This window comes from Carassius auratus, unplaced genomic scaffold (assembly GCF_003368295.1).
Source record: "Carassius auratus strain Wakin unplaced genomic scaffold, ASM336829v1 scaf_tig00032278, whole genome shotgun sequence".
Lineage (NCBI taxonomy): Eukaryota > Metazoa > Chordata > Actinopteri > Cypriniformes > Cyprinidae > Carassius > Carassius auratus.
The window spans coordinates 73,975-93,999 of NW_020525988.1; the positions used below are offsets into that span (position 1 = coordinate 73,975).

The following is a 20,025-nucleotide window of genomic DNA, read 5'->3' on the forward strand; positions in this document are numbered from 1 at the left end:
TGCGCTCTCACTTTAACTCGCCAACTAAAGTGACTGTCTCCTCCTTTGCTCCACAAAGAAAATGACTGACAGCTCTCGGCTTGGCAGAGGTAGTGGGGTTAAATAGTTTTTCTTTCTTTGCTAAACAAATGGATCAATTACATCAGCAGCTACCCAGGTTGCCGGTTCTGGGAGGGTTCGGTTGGCTGAACAGATTCGGAGTTGAGCTCACAATGCCCTGGGAAATTAGTATTTGGAGCACCAGTCGGGGTATTCTTGAATTGGCAGGCTCATTCTGGAACACTGGCAGAAGCGTTAGGACAAGAACATAATGCTCCATCATAGCTTGCGTCGTGGCACAGGAAGATCACAATATAAGCTGGCAACTGAACTGCAGCTGGGGAATGTGTCTAGGCTGCTTATTTGATGAAATTAAATGAGATGAGCTACACGGATAAGATGAGCTGAGTCATTTGATTGATTGCATTTCACTTTTTTTGATTCCAGTCTTTATTACTAGTACGAGTTTTTGAGTCTAAGAGGAGTCCTTGTGAATGCATTGCATCTACTACATACATTTGAGGTACGGTACTGTGATTATGTGGCCTAACCCGAATCTCCTTGTTTTGTCTTAATAGAAACTCAAACTTATATGGTGGGTACAGGTGTTAAATCTGCTTTGAATTTTATCCCAATACATTCTCAACTTTGCATATTATTCTTATTATCATTATTATTATTAATCATTCGGTGCAGCTTGTTCTATTGCTTGAAACCAGGTTGTGTGACGTTTTCATGTTTAAAGGCACTGCAATAACAAAGGTGAACTGCTGAGCAACTTCAGTTAGCGCAGGGATGTTAAAATGAAATGCTCAGTATTGAAAATACTCAACGCATATTTTTTTGATACCATTGGTTGATTTTAGTTGTGAATATTTGTCAGCCTTTTAAACACTTAACTGTTTTGTACTCTACAGAACATTTCAGGTCTTTCTTATTGCATCACTTGAACATCAGCCATAATTTCATATCCACTGCTAAATGCACAAGGTACATCTATCATTAAAATATACTTTTTGTCCATGATCTAACCATTAATATTGTTAATTTTATATGAACAAAATATTTTGAAAATCAGCAAGGTCATTTATCTTTAGATCACGCTAATTGGAACTTTACTTATTTTCCTTGTGTGTGATTTTAAAGTTCTAAATCCAATGTTACTTAATTATACTTAATTTCTAGCAGGCTAGGATGATGAATCGAATTAACTCCCTTCTTCTGCCTCTAATCAACTCTTGATGAATCCATTTCTAATCAATGCTGACGGATGAACTGTTTTGATGTATCATTTAGCAGGCGGAAGGGGCTCCCCAATCAGTCTGGTGGATGATGCTTTAGAATGACAAGCAAGTGATGCCAGACAGAGGTCATTAATGTGTATTTCACTTCAAAAGTAGAGACGTGCCAACAAGATGGGGCTCTTTGGGTTTCATGTAAGTTCAGATCAGAGTGTGGTTTGATCCAGGCTTTAGGAGATGGGCCAGTGTGTGTTAGTGGAGTTGTTTGAGCTTTTCTGGAGAGATTTACTCTGTATAATGTAACATCTCTGTACTGTGGTGTTCCGAATAGACTGAATGCTTTATTAGAAAGACATGTTACAGTTAAGTTCAACCAACAATTCAAATGGTTCTTTACTCGCCTATGTGTTGGTCCAAACATGTTATAATTTTCTTCTGTCAAGTTTGATTAATTAATTTATTTATGTATTTACAATACAGTGTTTTGGACCCCATTGTCTTTTATTTCACAAAAATGGTTGAAAATTATATAAAATATCTTTTGAGGTCCACACAATGAAAAAAACGACATGAATGATAACTGAATTTGAATTTTGGGGTGGACTGTCCTTTTAAGATATTAAAGTGTGATTTCTTTCTGAATCCTAATTCTACTAAGGTAACTTTTTTTTTATTTAACTTGACTAATGTTTTGTCACTATGGATTTGAGTGACATGTCTATTCTGTTGCATCCCATGAATCTCAAAAGTTTACTTAAAGGACATCAAGAACATCATTCTTCTTATTTATTTATTTATTTATTTTTAATTCAGCCACAAGTCACTGTAACTGTATTCTTCCATATAAAAACCTTGGAACTTCTTATACAAGTTAACTGTACAGACCAAGTAAGCACTTAATGAGCACCTTTAAAACAAGACTGTTGACATGTAGTTTTTTCAGTAGGTGCAGGACAGCCATATAGCATAACAATGAGATTGAAAGGGGCCCTCTGTTGTTAGCAAACTCTCCTGGAATACTTAATCAGCTAACACGCTTCAGCTTCAATGTGGAGAGTTATGAAATAACGAGCTAACCTTCACACATCTGACCTCTCACCGGAACAGATGTGAGACTTTTTTTCTCTCTCTCTCTTTCTCGTGGCCAAAATTCCAGCATCATTTGGAGTTTTGGTCATTTTCTTGCTGCATTCGAGGTGTAATGTCAGGACAAAAGTCTGGAACAGACAAAGAACATGAAAAAAAAATATTTTTGTTGTTGTCTTAAAGGACACCTAATGGATTTTTCTTGCTCTCTTGAAATAGGAGTCGGTGTACCATGTAGACATAGTTTTGTTCACAGCACAATGCTTCCCTTTACTGTTCGACTAGACAATTTATTGAAACTTGGCTGCAATGAGTCATTTAGAATTTTGCAAGTTATGACAAAACTACCATATGCATATTATCATATGACCTCCCTCCATTCACGTATTACCATCTATTTGGTTTTCCGCTCGACCCAATGAAGGGCATTGCAAGTTATGCTATAAGTTATAACATGCAAAGATCTTAGTCAATCAAAGCCAGTCTCATTTACATATGTCTTAAAGGTACAGTAGCCAAATAAAATACAATTAAAATAAAGAAAACTAAAGAAAGAAAATAGTTCTTAGGTTTGAAAAGCGGTTCTGACTCTTTTTGGTGAGGAGCAATGAAAATACTATAAAAACACAAATTATGGTACATTTAAGTGTAAGAACAATACATCTTTAATTTAGTAGTCTCGGAGACAATGCAAAGTGTTAAAAGTCATTCCAACAGTGTCGACAGTTTCCAGTCCATAATTTTTCTTTCAACAGAAGAGAACGGGATGGTTCGATTAAATCCACAAGCAAATACATTTAAAGGGACAGATCACCCAAAAATGTTATTTGAGTGAACTATCCATTGATGCTTTAAATTAAGTCAAGACTGCACACTCTCAGGACAAAAATCACATCATTAGTCTTTGGCCTTATATTCTATAGCCACAAAGCTAGACTGGGTTTGACCATGCAGTTCATTCCTTTTTCCCCTACTTCTAATTCTGATACCGAGGTTTCATGAGTCTTAAGGTGGTTGGTGAGTGGCAGATATTGATTGTTTCCAGTCAGGACATATTTAGGGCTGGTTAGCCCTAAATGGTTCATTGCTGCTTCACACAAAGGATTCAAAAGAAACAGTTCAAGCTAAAACATTCTCACCCTCATGTCATTATAAACTTGTATTACTATAATTCTTTCTTCCTTTCCGGACTGAAAAAGTACCATGAAAGTTGTTACACGCTATCTTCTGAAGCCATACAATAGCTTTTTCTGCCATTCAGACTGCCATTTAAATCATTTGTCATTTTTTTTTTGGTTTTAAATCACAGGGCTTTATGTGAATTGCTTTGGTTCTTCATGTATGAATGCACTGTGATGATCCAGATGCTATGTTATAAATAAAAGAAGAACCATTCAAGACAGAAGATCATTAATGATATAAAACCTCAGAACTAAGAGCTTGTCTCATCAATCAGGCATGAAAGCAATTAAGTACACTAAGATACCGCTAGTATCAAGGCCTCTTCTAAGTGAAATGACCTGACTGTATACAATGTGCATTACAGTCAAGAGTCGGATGTTATTTACATATCCGTTTAAGAGATATAAATCTATTAAATATTGCAACAAGTGCACATTTACAGAATCACAGTGTGTAATTACTATGCTAATGAAAACAAAATCATGTATGCTGGAGCAGCACATTTTTCTGTAATAATGTAAGCCTTTACTGTCACTGTTGATACATTTTAAAATATTACAAATATTTGAAAACATAAAATATATCCTTATTTCTAATTAAATTTAAATTCATTTTTTCCCCAGTGAATTATTATTGACTTTCAAACCTTGATCCTTTAAAAAAGTTTATGAAAGAAACGAATGATTGGTTAGTAATGATCTAGCCTTTTTAAAGAATTGTTTGATTCAGTTCACAGAATACATCTGAATCATTTATTCACAAATCAGAATGATGTTCCATAAAAGTAGTTGTCATATATATGGCTAAATCACTATTTTTGTCTTTTGACTGATAGGAAGTTAAACACTCATTAGAGCAAATGAGATAAAATGTGTCATTTTTTTCCCAATTCGGAGGGAAACCAAGACGTTGAATGCAATTCATACTGAAGAGAGACGTTAACTACAGCAGAAAGGAGACGAAAGTTATCTTGAAAACTTCAAACAGACATGAGTGATGAGAGGGAGGAACGACGTTCCTGACAAGCAGAATGAGAAACCACGTGAATAGGCAATTAATGAAGGAAACGAATTGACAAATACGAGTCTAGCCGTTATTTCGCCCTCCCTGAAGAGGCAAAAAAACCTGATGTGCAGGTGACTGAGTGGGTTTCTGAAAACCTCGACATCCGACTGACAGCTAGACTAGCGTTTATGCTTTTGCCATCAGTGGCTGTGACAAGTTAAAAAGGCCCTTGAAGGGCTTGTTTTTTTTTTTCCCGCCATAAGCTCGTTTATTTACATTGGCGTGCAGAGTTCAAATGAAGCTGACAGTTAAGAAGATCAAATCCTCTGCAAATAATTGACTGTTCTAATGCTGTTTTTATTTTCATTTTTGAGAGGAAAAGTGGCAAGTTAGAAAGTCTTTTTCAGATTTAATGGGCTTGCTTAGAAGACATTTATTTTTATACTTAAATGTGAAATGTTTAGTCAAAGAATTGATATTCTTGATGTTTTAATTTAAAATCTATGGCAACAATTGACTTCAAGTTTAAGAAAGAGTTCACCCAAAACTGTCATCATAGATATATCTGCTTTTCATACTGTGAAGAGTGAATGGTGACCACAGCTGTAGAGCAAGATTATTTGTGAATAATAACTTAATTTCAGTTCCTTCCTCACAAAAGGCTATCATATGTCTTCAGAAGGTTTTACTTTTTGGCATTTTCAAATATCCACTTCTTATTTTAGGCCTACAAAATGAAAGCATCACCTTCCTTCCATGCAGTCTTACTTAGGATTTTTTTTATATTCTTTCTATTGTGAATTATTTCTATTGTAGTGTGGACTTTCTGTAATATATATATATATATTTATGTTAAATGTAATTTATTTTTATTAATTTTTAATTAACCATATTAAATGTCTTACGTTCACAAGAGCTATTATTACCGAATAAATGATAAACAGTGGTTAATTGCATTTAAAATAAGTTTGTTCATTTAATTTATATATATACAGTACATTTGTATTATGTATATTTAAATAGACACATGTATGTATATATTTAAAATACAAATATTTGTTTGTATATTTGTATATATATATATATATATATATATATATATATATATATAGAGAGAGAGAGAGAGAGAGAGAGAGAGAGAGAGAGAGAGAGAGAGAGAGAGAGAGAGAGAGAGAGAGAGAGAGAGAGAGAGAGAGAGAGAGAGAGAGAGAGAGAGAGAGAGAGATAGATATATACTTGTATATAATTTATATTATTTGTAAATATAAATGTTATATATAAATCTAACATATTTTTCCTAATATGTACATGTATATGTGTGTGTGTGCGTGTATTTATATATACATAATAAATATACACAGTACATACATATAGTATGTAAACATAAACTTTAATTTTGAATGCGATTTCTTGCGATTAATCATTTACGATGAGGTCAAGTGGTCTATTTATGCTAAAAAATGTAGACAGTTGAGACTGTCTGGCAAAATATATTGTCAAGGTTTTTATCACAATCTTGTCAGACTTGAGCTTGTAAGTAAATGACTTTTCCTGTCAATATGAAGCACTGTGGGGCAAAAAACTGATGTTGGACCTTTGACAAAAGGAAGCAATTCATTGAATGCCACATAAACTGACTTGAGAGAAATAGTGTATTTATTTCAGAAAGGGTAAGTAATATTTCACACCTGTGTGTGTACCTATCGCATTATCCCCATAAAACACAATCAACACCATCTTGGGAAAATGACTTTAAATAACATCAAAGGACACATTCATGCTGCAACCCCATTGTTGTTGTGTTTCGCAGTGTTAAATGTTGTATGTGCACACATGGTTCATGTACGGGGTCCTGCATTGGAATCACGTAGGAAGTGAGAATGACAGATGGTTCTGTTCCTCCGCTCTGTCAAGCAGGCTTCAACCCCACGGCTCTGTGGCTCCGTTCCTCTGTATCTCTCATGATGAGGAAAGATGGGGCAGGTCAGTGCTTTGACAGAGGGGAGCAATGTGAAACAGACACCTGCCTATGTCATATGTATGAGTTACTGACTTAGTGGATGGAAATGGTGAGGCTATTATAAATGATGGAGAGGAAAATTAGGAAGGGAGTTGTTGTTGGATTGTACAGTAAGAGAAAGGATGCATATTAAAGTAAATTAAGTTTGGATTGCATCTTTGTACTGATGCTTTAAGGAATAAAATAACCGCTTTTCCTCTGCTAATGAATGATATTTGAACCAATCTGCTGATCCGAAGATTCTATAATGTAACATCAAGAAGCTTTTTAATTGCCAAAGAACCATTAAGCCAATTGAAGAAGCCTATACAGCATAAAAGTGAGTACATAAATAAAGTTTAGATCTGAGCAAACTGCTTCGGTAACATCACTCCTCTTTGAATACTTTTCACTAAGCTTATGTTTAGAAATAACCAGATGAAATTGGTTCTGCTGGTTCCAATCTCTATAGAGGGATTTTCTTCATGCTTCTCTGTAGATTAGATAAGGTTGATTTCCGCAGGAAGGGGTAGTGCTTCTGTATTAAATGATAACTTGCTTCCAGTATTTGTGCAATTGCTTGCTGTTTTAACCAGAGCTTTTAACATGTTTGCTCATTTACCAGAATGCGGCCAATTTGGGGTAAGCTAGTGTAGGATGAAGCTTAAGTGATTCGGCATCAAATATTTATTGTGTGACCACATTGGCGATTGTAGGGAAAACAAAGTGAGGCTTGATGTGCCTGCATTTAGCTGTGGTTTCATAGTACTATTCCTCTATTTGTCTCAGTGGCCTTCTACATTAAAATGGGTCGTATTGCATAATTTTCATTTTTAATAGCATTATGTTTCTGTATTAAACTATATTTGTGTAATACTTACACACTGAAACAATTCGGGCAATTCCGGCTCCCTTGGTGCATAGAGAACCTCTGTTAAATATTGTATCAAACAGTGTTGCTTAAAATCCTGGCCTTTAATAACATGCATATTGTGTTATATTAACATTATGGTAAATGCATATCAGTAATGGTGTTTAAATGGCTTTGCTTTTTTATTTTACTGTGGGAGAGTCAACAAAAGATAACATTTATTAACTTTTTTGCATTTCAGCTTTTTTAAATAATAATAATAATAATGAAAATGGCCTGCCAATTTACTTCTCTTTAGGGCATCCCACATCTAGAGGAGTTTGGTTTTTCATCAGAACAGATTTGGAGAAATTTAGTATAACTTGCTCATCAATGGGTCTTCTGCAGTAAATGGGTGCCGTCAAAAAGAGTTGATGAATAATCCACACTACTCAAGTCAATCAATTCATGTAAATCTGCTTTTTACAAACACATCATTAAGGTGTTTTAATATTAAACTGGCTAAAATATCCATCGGTGCATCCGAAAATTGTGTACACCGTTTGGGAAGGTACCACAACTTACTTCAAGGAAAAAGTTCTTGAATGTAAAATGAACGAAAGCTCAATGTTTTATATGTCAAAACCCACACTCAAAAAATTACTCTTTGGCTGAAGATGATTCTTTCATGGACAGTGGTTCAACATGTTTGTACCATGTTATTTGGACATGAATAAATCAAGTTCTAAGGACATGTCTACTTTTAGTTGAGTTTACTTAGTTTGCTTTAGTTTATCCTACATGAAATATCTGAGTAGAGATAATATGTTTACATCATGTAGAACCACTGTCCAAGTTTAGCCAAAGTGTTATAAAACATTAGCTAGTAAGATATAACTTTTCTTTACACATGATGTAGGTTGATTGCAGTTTAAGGATGTTACTATGTGTACATCATACACTAGCACTCTCATTAAAGTTGCTTTTTTTAAATTAAGTATTTTAGACTTTATTTTAACCAGGTCCTCAACCCAACCAAAAGCTCCACACTTCACCACAATGGTAACTCGCAAAAAATACACCAATATAAAGTCTTTTAAAATGCCCACATAATAGAGCATTATACATGAAAAAGTCTCCTTATTATCACATTTTACTAAAAACTGCATAAAATAACACTTTATTTCAACATTTTCCTGTGCAAAGCATGATGGGAAGTGTAAAACTTATTTTGAGGTACTTGATTGAAACATGTTCTTTCAAAATGAAAACTTTATGTTAAACCAGCGAGTGACAGTTTTAAGTCAGTTTAACATGACACAATCATGTTGAAAATAAAAAAATAGCCAAAATGGCATTAATTCAACATGAATTGTTCTGGTAAATTGAACAAAACTGAAAAATCATTTTTTTTGACTGCACCGACATACTTGTTTAGAACTTTTTCGACTGTTTCACTTATAAAAGCTGCTGAATTTCATTGTGCGTATTTCTCTCCTGATTCAGATACAGACAGCTTTTCCACTGAAGAGAGCAATATTATGGATGGAGGACTCAAATCTGTTCAGATGAAGAAACAATCTCATCTCCATCTTGAATGGCTTTGAAGATGAGTAAACTTTCTGCAAAATGTTATTTTTGGGAGAACTGTTCCTTTAATTTTGGATATGGAATATTGTATAAAGCAAACTAAACAAACAAACAAAAACAAATTCCGTATTTTCCGATAACTGCAAATAGCAGGCCTTGCTGAAGAGCCTTGCACAACAATGTAAGTGTTATTGAATCACTTAAAAATGTTTAAATCTGTAATTGAAATGTAATCTTTGTCTTCATGCCAGTTCAGTACTTCTATATTAAGTCCTGTCAATACTAATGCTAATGGCATATTCAACATTTTAATTAAGCGATTAACAATGCTTAAAATAAAACCAATACCATTTGTTGAAAAATGAAATCCTGTTCGCTGTTACACATTCCCTCCTCTGTTCTCTGCAGTGTGAACATTTCCAGTCTAGTAAAAGTTCTTGTTTTTGTTTTTTGGGGGATGGCGGCACTCTCAAAAACAATAGACACTGGTGCCAGTCATCATTACTCATTATATGATAATTTTTAATGAGAAATTTGTCCCATTGTAATGTTTATGGAGACCCAGAAATGTCTAATATGTCACAGAAAAAAAAGGAAGAGAGAGCTGTAGAAATGAGATTGTGGAGGGAAGGATGGGGTTCCTTTCTTTCTGGAGTTACAGACCACGGTGCTCTCAACAGATAAAACACATTCCACACTAAAACTGAAACAGGATGTCTGTTTGTTCTACTAATTGCATAAATAAAAGAATGCACCAGTATTTAAAATAATATTTTATATAAATGTAAATTTATATTAACCCCCCCCCCCCCCCCCCCAAAAAAAAATAGCATTACATCTCATGCTCCCTAACTGGATTCACTGCAGTGAATGGGTGCCATCAAAAACAAATGCATTAATACATTTTAATCCGTTGCTTCTTGACAAAATATGAATTCATAATAACTGGGGGGGCTGATGTCGTAGATTACATGTGGATTACTGTAATGTTTTTATCAGCTATATATATATATATATATATATATATATATATTCTAGAACTTCTTTTCTAGAAGTTCCTCCTTGGACTGTTGTTAGTTTACATTTTATTAACAGTTTAAAATTACAAATATCAATGTACATTTGGAGTGTAATGTTCTTTATTTAGGATTTAGTGCATTGTATTTATTTATTTATTTTATTTTTTGTTCTTTCTTTTTTTCTTTCTTCCTTTGTGTGTTCCATTGAATAACTTGTTATCAGTAATAGCTCAGATAGATGCCTGTAATGCCTGTAAAAAAAAAGTTGATTGTATTTCTTTATAATAATATAATAGTATTCATATAATAAAGTGATCCTGATCAGCCTGTCTATTTCTTAATTAACCCTCACAAATATAATTGTTGACCTACATCTGTGGGCTTGCAGTATATATATAAACAGTTTTCTCACTCCATAAATTGTTATGTACTCGCGCATGCAGTCGTAAGATATGAATTTACTATCAGTCGAGGTGAACAACTGCATACTGTTTACTTTTTTTAATTTATTTTTTTATCTCTGACCACTGTCACGTAAATCCTTTCATCCTTGCAGGTAGCTTTATCTACAGACGGCAGAGACACAGTTAATCACAGATGCTCACAGGACAAATAAAGTCCAATATACCTTAGGAAAAGAACCACAGATGTCAACAAGAACTCTGTGATGTCTGTCTAGCAGTATCTTATGTTGGTTATTCCTTATTGGGTAGATCTTCAAATACACAATACCGATTTCGAAGTACCTAGGTGTGGATAGGAGTGTAGACACAAGGCTGACATACTTAGTGTGGCCTAAAGGGAACCAATGCCCTCATGTTTTCGGACTCTGAGAAATCTTCTGCTTTAGCGATAGCAGAACTTACTGCTACAATGTATGAAGCTGTCAGCCGCAGCGCTGGTGATTTAGTGTCAAATGTGCAGATGGCTAAGTGGTTACACATTAATTGTGTGAGGCCATGGTTGGGCAGGACATTTTGACTCTGAACCACTCAGAGTTCAAAGAGCAGGAGCATCAGAGATCAGTTTACAGTTGAGTAAAAACATGATTCCACAGCAGAAGAACAAGAGTTCACCATTGTGACCCCAAAAGGCTGCTTTCCCATTTAGTCTGAGGAGTTTGTACTTATAAAACGGCAATTTTACCCATGCTGTCAAGATATCAGATATAATTCTTTCTTTTTTTCATTTTGTTTTTATAGAGCTTCACAATAAGATTTGATAGCAAACATATGAAGCTTAACAGATCAGTTGTTCATGTATGAATCTTTTGTATATATATATTGTGTGTGTGTGTGTGTGTATATATATATATATATATATATATATATATATATATATATATATATATATATATATATATATATATATAATAAACATATTTTTCTTGATGGGGTTTTGAATTATTTTTGTAGCCAATACTTTAATGATAGATAGATAGATAGATAGAGAGCTAGAGAGATAGACAGACAGCAATATTGTTAAAATTAAAAGCAATATTATTAAGGAGCCTTACATATTTGTGTATACAATAACAGTTTGTTATATTATCATAATCATTATTATTAGACCTGAGAAAACACAGTAAATCACTAAAAATAGTTAAAGCAAACTATAAATGCTGAAGTTGTATATACTTCTATTCAAAGAGCAAAAAGTAACTAAAAATAAATAAATAACTAAAAATAAATATTCAAAAGATTTGAAAGCTGAATAAATAAGTTTCAATTATCATACTGATGTATGATTTATATAACAATATTTGGCCCACGGAGATAAAACTGTTTGAGAATCTGGACTGAGGATGCATAAATAAAAAATAAAATAAATAAAATAAATAGGAAATCGCCTTTAAAGTGGACCAAATTAAGTTCTTAGCAATGCATATTGCTAATCAAAAATGAAGTTTTGATATATGTACGGTAGGAAATTTACAAAATACCTTCATGCTATTTCCTAATGATTTTTGGCACACCCCAAAAATTAAAATAATACATGTGCGACTTAAGTTGGTTTTGTGGTCCAGGATACAGTCTAGCACTTATTTTTTTCCCCCTTCCCGAAGATGGACCTATTTTACCGTCTCGGATATTTGTTACGTAATGGTTGTAGGTTGTACATTGTGCTTACGGCTTTGTAAACTAGAGTTTGGCAGCAGTGTTTTGCCTGTTGCAGAGTGCGTTATTTTTCGTTGCAGATTTGATCGCTTTTGTCGTTCTGCAGGTGCGTCAGTTTTTAATCTGCCCAGTAGGTGGGACTTGATGCTCGGAGCATGGACCTCTCTCCCTCTCTCTCTCTCCCTCTCTCTCTTTCTCTCTCTCACACACACACTCACTCACTCACACACACACACACACACACACGCACACGCACTAGACTGCGCTCTGACTCTTAGTCTTCAAACCGGAGCTCCAACAACCTGGAACTGCGCGACAAACAGCACCGAGGAGACGGGGAAGCTTGTACCATGCAGCCCGGAGAGGAGGACAGCCTAGGACCGTTGATTTTTGAGCCTTTTCTACATTGACGGAGTATTTCCCCCCCTCTTTTCTTGGGGACATAGATGCGATCTAATTGATCTGACATACCTTCACTCTCATCCACGCACCCGCGCGCGCTCTCGTATAACCGTACGGATACCCGTTGCCGTTGAACATTAGTGGGGCGCTAAAACAGTGAGGGAAGCACCTGGCAACATGGATTTATTCTCCATCCCACCCCGCGTTTGCTGGTGGAGGATCCTGTTTCTCCTCAGCATCTTCAAAGATTATATGAGCTCCATGCTGGACTGCCCACCGACCTGCCGTTGTTCTACTACAAACATCTTTTGCAATGAGTCTTACCAAGGGAATTTCTTTCCCCTCCTGGCACCGCAGGACACCGCGAGCGATGGGAATACCACTAACAGCCTCCCGGACCTGTTTGAGAACATCTCCTCCATGTAAGTCAAGCGCACAAGTGTCCATCACATGTTGAGTCCATGTGTGCATTGAGATCAACTCTCAGCCTCCCACTCACTCCAGGCTTTGTGTTGATGTGTGGGATGATTAGAAAGATTTTAGTGGTGGCCAGTAGCTAAAAATGATCTTAAATTAATAGAAAATGTCAATTGGATTGCAATTGAATGTACATATTAAATCAAGAATAAAAAGGAATCAGATTACTTAATATACACAAAGTAGATAATCAAAAAAAAAAAAAAAAACAAAAAAAACACTGTACCTTGGGACAATTAATTGCAAAATCTGAGCTTAAATGCATCTGGGTTTTTGGCTTCACAGAGAGGAGTCTTTATAGAAGCTGCTTTGTATTCGAGACCGGAATCCCAAAAGGAATTTTGTCACATTCGTGGGCTTCGTCAAAGGTGCATTGTGCTATTAAAGAGAGCGAGAAAGATAGAGGTAGAAAAAAGCTTTGCATGAGTTTGAAATCACACACCAGCCTATATTAACCAGTGCATGGAGATTTTGAAGTCACATCTTATTTTTGCATTCATTTCAGTGCTGTTATTCCAGTGTTTGGCTTCTATTAGAAGGTTAAAGTCGAATAAGTAAATGGAGACACAAACATTAATGTTGTAATAGCCATATGATGGTGTTTATGATGGTCTCTGATGGTTTTGGGATAAATAAGAGAGCTGCGTAATGGCCCTCAGCTGATCTGAACAACTAAATAATAATGCCTGGAGCAAAGGAAACATTAATGTTGTTGTCTTCAACCGACTTTGGATACCAAATAATGGGATGAATTGCAAAAGCTATTAGTTTTGGCAGATTAAGACGACCATTCTTCTTTCTCTATCTCAAAGTTTTCCTCATACGGGCCATCTTGTGGCTCAACACTGTACACGCCATCAGTGTTCATTTCAATAATTTAAGCTACAGATGTGCAAAAAGTGAGACAGATCGCATTACCGTTGTATAATGTCAATGATACCGCAACAGTGAGAACAAAAGAGTACGCTTTGGTGAACAAAAACTCGATTCATGCTTGATTCTTTGTTGGGAGTTGCCTACAAAGGGATGCCATGACAACTCTATAAAGTTCTTTGTGACAGATTCACTTTCCCCCATCGCATTCGATCAAAGAAACTGCATAATCGTGTATGCAAACTGGTGTATGAGCTCAACAGGGAGACGATTTTACAGCCCTGTCTCCAGTCATTTTGTAAGGCCACTAGAGGGGATAGTGGTAACCTTTTCCAGTATCTAAACTGGAAGTTCAGTGTGCACTGATCAGGAAGCTTGTGTCTAAATTGTGCATATCCTTTCTCGCTTATATGCTTTTGGCTAGTTGTTTGCTTTAAAGATTTAATTCTGTGCAGTAGCTGTAGAGATTTCAGCACCTTCTGATGCTGGACAGCTCCTTAACTCACCCAGTTTTTGGCATAATCCTGGTCTTGTGCAGTCCATTTTGGGTGTTTCTCTTATTTGGCACTCAATCTTGGAGACCCTACCAATTAGTTTGAGATGTAAATCAAAAGGTGGACACCCAAAATTTGATGTGGGGTACTTCAGGAGCAGGATTGAAAGTTTTCCTGAAAAAGAGGTCTACATTTTTAGTCCGCATTCCCAAACGAGTCATCAACCCACTTCTATTGTATTCGCTTGACCTTGACCAATTTACAAATGATGGCAATTCTCCTCCTTCAGGCTAAATAGATTCAATGTTATTATTAGAGGCCAACTGAATCCTTGGAGGAGACCGGGGCAAGTTGTCACATGGGAAACTTGTCATCTGGTCAGCAGTACATACAATTAACTAGGTTTTGAAAAGTCAACAGATACGTTTTTTACATAAATGTTAGGACGGGGCAGTGTCAATTTTTGATATTTATAAATGCAGCTCATTAAACACAGTTTTCCAATTTTCTCATATTTGTTTAAGTCTGGCTTGAAAGCTGTTAAATTGCCCATAATACTGTCAGCTATTTATATGCAGCTTCCTACTGTGACAACTTAAGAAACACTGTGATATGAATGGTTGGCAGACACACCACCGTTTAAAGGTTTGGGGTCAGTAAGATTTATTTTGCAATGAAGATTATTATTTTTCAAATGAAGTCTCTTATGCTCACCAAGGCTGCGTTTATTTAATCTAAAATACAGTAATATTGTGAAAAAAAATAAAACAACTATTTTATATTTCAGTGTAATTTAAAATTACTTTTCCAAGAAAGAGTAAAAAGTGTGACAACTGTTGTTTCTACTTATTAAGCAGTTCCCTCCTGAGAACTTGAGGACAAAAATGATTTTATTTTACAGTATGCAAATAATAAAGTTTCCTTGCATACTGGGACAGCTTAAACGGAAGTTAATTTATTTTGTTGTGCTAGCATAGCTTTATTACAGAGGCTTTTTTATTTTGCATCGTTTAAATGAATGTTTATAATTAAGCATCTATTGTTTAGAATATTACTGCTTTTTAGGTTTACAGGGACCCTGCAAAGTATTTGGAAAACATAATCATTTTATATAATCAAGTTGCATTTAAAGAAAGAAAAAATAAGCACCATTTCCATAAAAGCTAACAGCTCTGCTTGTGAAATGTGTTAAGTTAAAACAACAGTTTAGATTCTAGTATGACACTTGTGTGTGCTTGAGGGAAAACTCATTTCATACATCCTCTAAATATCACCTTGGATGTAGAAAAATGTATTTTGTCCTGAGAAAAAGACTTACAGAATTTATAAAAGCTACCATGGGCCACTATATAATATAAATAATGTGAAATAGTATTTGTTGGCATCACAAGTGGATGAAGTCCATTCATTTGTGCAGTTTTGAACATTTTTGAGTGAGAATAACCCGAAGTAGAGTTTGTCATGCTTGGAGCTACTATCTATGGTCCCCCCCCCCCCCAGCTTTGTTGTAGTCTTCTGTTTGTTGTGCATCAGAGTAATCGAGTACCCTAGTGTTGCTCATTTGTTTTCATCAAGCCTATCCATTACGCTAATTGTCTCTTTTTGTACTCTCAATAATGGTATTTCTGTATTAGCAGCACTATTCTTTTATTTTGCTAATGGAATGTCATAATGCATGGCCAGAATATGAACAGCATACCAGATCCCTCTTATTTAACTCTATATGTAACAACAACAACAACAAAAAATGCTCAGTGAAGTCAATATGAAAGAATCTAGCTTGTTAATTTGCCATTGCATTTATGATTGTTCTGACTTCTAGAAAGAGTATGAATATTGCTTTTTAAACAATGATTCATTTACTATTGCGAGTTTTATCACAGGGTTAATAAGAATGCAGTTTGTTACTGCCGACTAACACAAGTATTAATATTGACAACTTGATATTGATGGTATCAGACAGTTTTATGATATCTGATTTTAGATTAAAATGAACTTTCATTCTGCTTTAAAAAAATCTCTCTCTATATATATTATTTATTAACAGCTTAATTAATAATATAATAATATATAATTTTTTTTAATTTTATTTACATAGGTTAGAGGAAATTTATTTATTCCTTTATGAAGGGTAAACATCTAAAAAATAAATAATAATTTCAGAATTATTTTTATTTATTTATATTTGTACTCATTTAATCTATTTATTTACTAAACGGTTAATATAATTAAATGAAGGTATTTATTTATTTATTTACAAAAGGTTCAGTACCTTAAATTTCAAGAAAATATATATTCATTTCAATATTATTTTTAAGTCACTTACTATTGTTGATTGACCATCCAGTCTCCATTCAGCCATCCCAGGGGTCTCTAACGGTCGTCTGGGAGCCTAATTTCATGTGTGATTATAAAGAGTGGATTAGCAACAGTTCCAGATAGGCCTAGTTGAAAATGACTCCCTAAAATCTAAATGGCACTACTTTGGAAAGATCGCCGAAGCTCAATTACACCGAAGCTTTCAAAAAGCGTTTTCAAAGTAAAGCGGCCGTTGCAAATCGGCACCTATAAAAGCCATCAGCAGTGTCACATACCTGCTGATAGATGGAAAAGGCATGAAAAAAAAATAGGTTGCTCATTGAAGAACATTTTAATGGAAATTCAAACACTGTATACTGATGTGTTGTGCTGGTCGTTGTGCGTAAGAAGGATTTTATTTTCATTTTTTCATTTTACTTCGCTCGCCTGCTTGCTAGATTGCTGCTTTCAGGTAATCAAACAATAGCTTCAGGGCACAAATAGATCTATAATTACTCTCATTATGTGACGATCAAACTTGAGCAGGAACCAGGAAGGGAGAGTTAGCTGCCGTTTAACTAGGTGAAATGTTGACTAAGAGTTTGTAGATTGGGTTTTTGGTTTGGAAATGCTTCATGATATGTGACTTCTAAGGCGTCTTTTGTGCTGGCAGGTGTGGTTATGCGCAAGGCCAACTAATTTCGGGAAGGTCTGTCTGGTCATGGCTGCTGGAAACCATGTTAGAAGCTTTGAAATCATCCATGGCATATGTTGTGCTAGGAGAGGCTGCGAGAGGTGAAGAGGGTTGCTCTTGGAGTGGAGTACTGTATCTAAGGAAACGCAATAGGATTTCATTTGCATCAGACTTTTTTATTTTGTCTCATGCCCTGGTTGTAATACCGTCTGTGGGAAAGATCATGGAGATATAGGGACACTATGGAAATGCTTGTTGTTTGTTGGATTCATGAAATTCATGGAATATTCATTGGGTTTGTAAATGTCACGTGAACATCAGTAAGCAAGTACAAAACCTTTACAAACAGATGTGATCTACCTCACATCCGTCTCAGAAACGGAATCTTATGAAATCAGGCTATATATATTGTGTTTTAAACTTGATAACCGATTATAGATTAAATAAATATTATATTTACAATTATAGATGCAACTTTTTATTTTATTTCATTTTTTAGATGGATTTTAGACACATTTTATTTGATACATTTTTAAGATATTCTTTTTTTCTGTTTTTCTTATTAAAGAGTTACAGTAGAAATGTCTTCAGTTTGAATTGAGGAAAGTTATAGATTTATTGCATTATACAGATTCCTTTCAACAGTTTTATTTAGTTTGTAAAAGGGCTAAATCCCTTAATATCGCTAAATATCCTACATTTAACAGAGAATTACATTATTACTACATTTATTTACAAAAGGAATAGCAATGTTTTTAAGTAGATTTATTTCATTATATAGATTCCCTTGAACAGTTTTGTATTTAGTTATCTGGTTTGACAAGAAATAACATAAAAGGGCTAGTAATATCTTGAGTTTGAAGGAAAAGTATAGATTATTTGCATAATTTTTCTTTATGCATTTATTAATTTATAAAAGGCTAGACATCTTACATTTCAAAAGAAATCACAAATTACTTCAAACAGTTTTGAGTTTAGTTTATTTCTAAAAGGGTGAAATCCATTAATATCCCCAAATATCTTACATTTAAAAGAAAATAACATTATTTATTTATAGAAGGTGTAATATCTTAAATTTAAAGAGAGATCATATTTGTTTCAGCTATCAGCTATCCTATTTATTGTATCCTAATTACCTGAAGCTCATTTTACAAGGTGTAACAACCAGAAGCAAACCTACTTCGAAAAAGCTCATGAAATCGCTGCTGCTTTCGGTCTCTGCTTTAGGTTTAGTAATTGTTAGCTCTGTCTTCTTGGCAAGAAAATCAAACTGACCTCATGCATAACAAAACTACTTCTGTTTGAAAACTATTTGGAAGACAGGCTTATTGGCTTAAAGGCCTTTTCAAAGACAAGACAGAAGAGCTTTTGCACTTGTTTGCTAGTTACAGAGGTTGTGAAGTCTAAGCAAAGTCCCTGTTTTATTTACTTTATTCATTTATTTACAGAAGCACAGGTGCAATTTGAAAATGTTGAGAGCCTTAGGTGTCGGATCAAAAGAAAACTAGGTTTTCATCTGTGTTTTCAGAAATGGTTGTTTGACATTCTTAACCTAGAAAACTCTGCCATTGTAGCGTGTGTTATTATTAAAAGCCCTTTTGTGACTTTTTCTTTGACCTTGGGAGCTTAAAAAGCTATTTGTTCATCATTACGCTATGATATTGGTGACATAAGCTCATGCATGAATGAGCATGTCATGTGCATTATTATTTTCAATAACATTTTAGACTAGACAGGCTTTTAACAACCCGTTAAAACAGCCAAAATAATGCAAAGTTGTTGCTAATGTGCAAATTATGGATTTTGAAGGAGCACGCGAATGATCTCGGGGCGCACTAGCATGGACTGACCCGCTACTGTCCTGAGTACAGTAATGGGAAGCATCCATTTGTGTGACCCCTGATGTTCATAATGTGTCTGGAGGCCCTATTTATGATAACCATAATGGCAAAAAGATCAATATAGAGCAGGCCAACCTCAAAGACCCTCACGGTGTGGATGCAGATATGAACATGTGACACAGTCAAGGTCTCGCTGTGCTACGTTAATCAGGAGACTTTCCCAATAACGGCTTTGCTCGTTTTTTCCATTTCACGTGTTGTTATGGGTGGCTGCCTTCAGTCATAAATAATCCCGGCGTGTCATTGAAATGGGGCCGTGTGCTATCGATTGGAGATTCTTTCCGTAACATTGAAATGGGTCGTTTTGGTTTATGTGGGGTTGATGGAATTTGTCCAGAGGTGGACATGTTTACGGACTGGGAGATCTGGGGTGTGGATCCGCATATTAAGTCACACCAGTGGACCTGTGTTTGTATTTGACATGCAGAACTACATACATACTGTACACACATACTTATTGTATTCTATCCCTGCTTCTTGCCACTGATCTTACAAACATACATACATATCTTATTTACAATTGTGGGTTGCTTAATAATAGTTGTATTTGTATCAAATATTAAGAAGGAGAAGAAGAAGGTAATTTACATTAATAGTAGTAGTAGTAGTAGTAGTAGTATTAGTAATATTTATAATATATTCATAAAATTATAATTATATAGAGTAAAATTAATATTAGCAGCAGTAATCACTGTCTTGTTGTTGGTTAATATTAATTGATGATGATGATAATAAGTAGATGTAGTAGTATCAATACA

General features: G+C 34.9%; 1 protein-coding gene across 1 annotated transcript in view; it reads left to right on the forward strand.

The window, feature by feature from the left end:
- The first annotated feature begins 12,707 nt into the window (after window positions 1-12,707).
- ntrk3a (neurotrophic tyrosine kinase, receptor, type 3a) overlaps window positions 12,708-20,025 on the forward strand; it is a 203,515-nt gene continuing 196,197 nt past the window's right edge. The window contains exon 1 of the mRNA XM_026252909.1: window positions 12,708-12,952. Within this exon, the coding sequence (XP_026108694.1) occupies window positions 12,708-12,952 (245 nt within the window). The remainder of the gene's footprint in view (window positions 12,953-20,025) is intronic.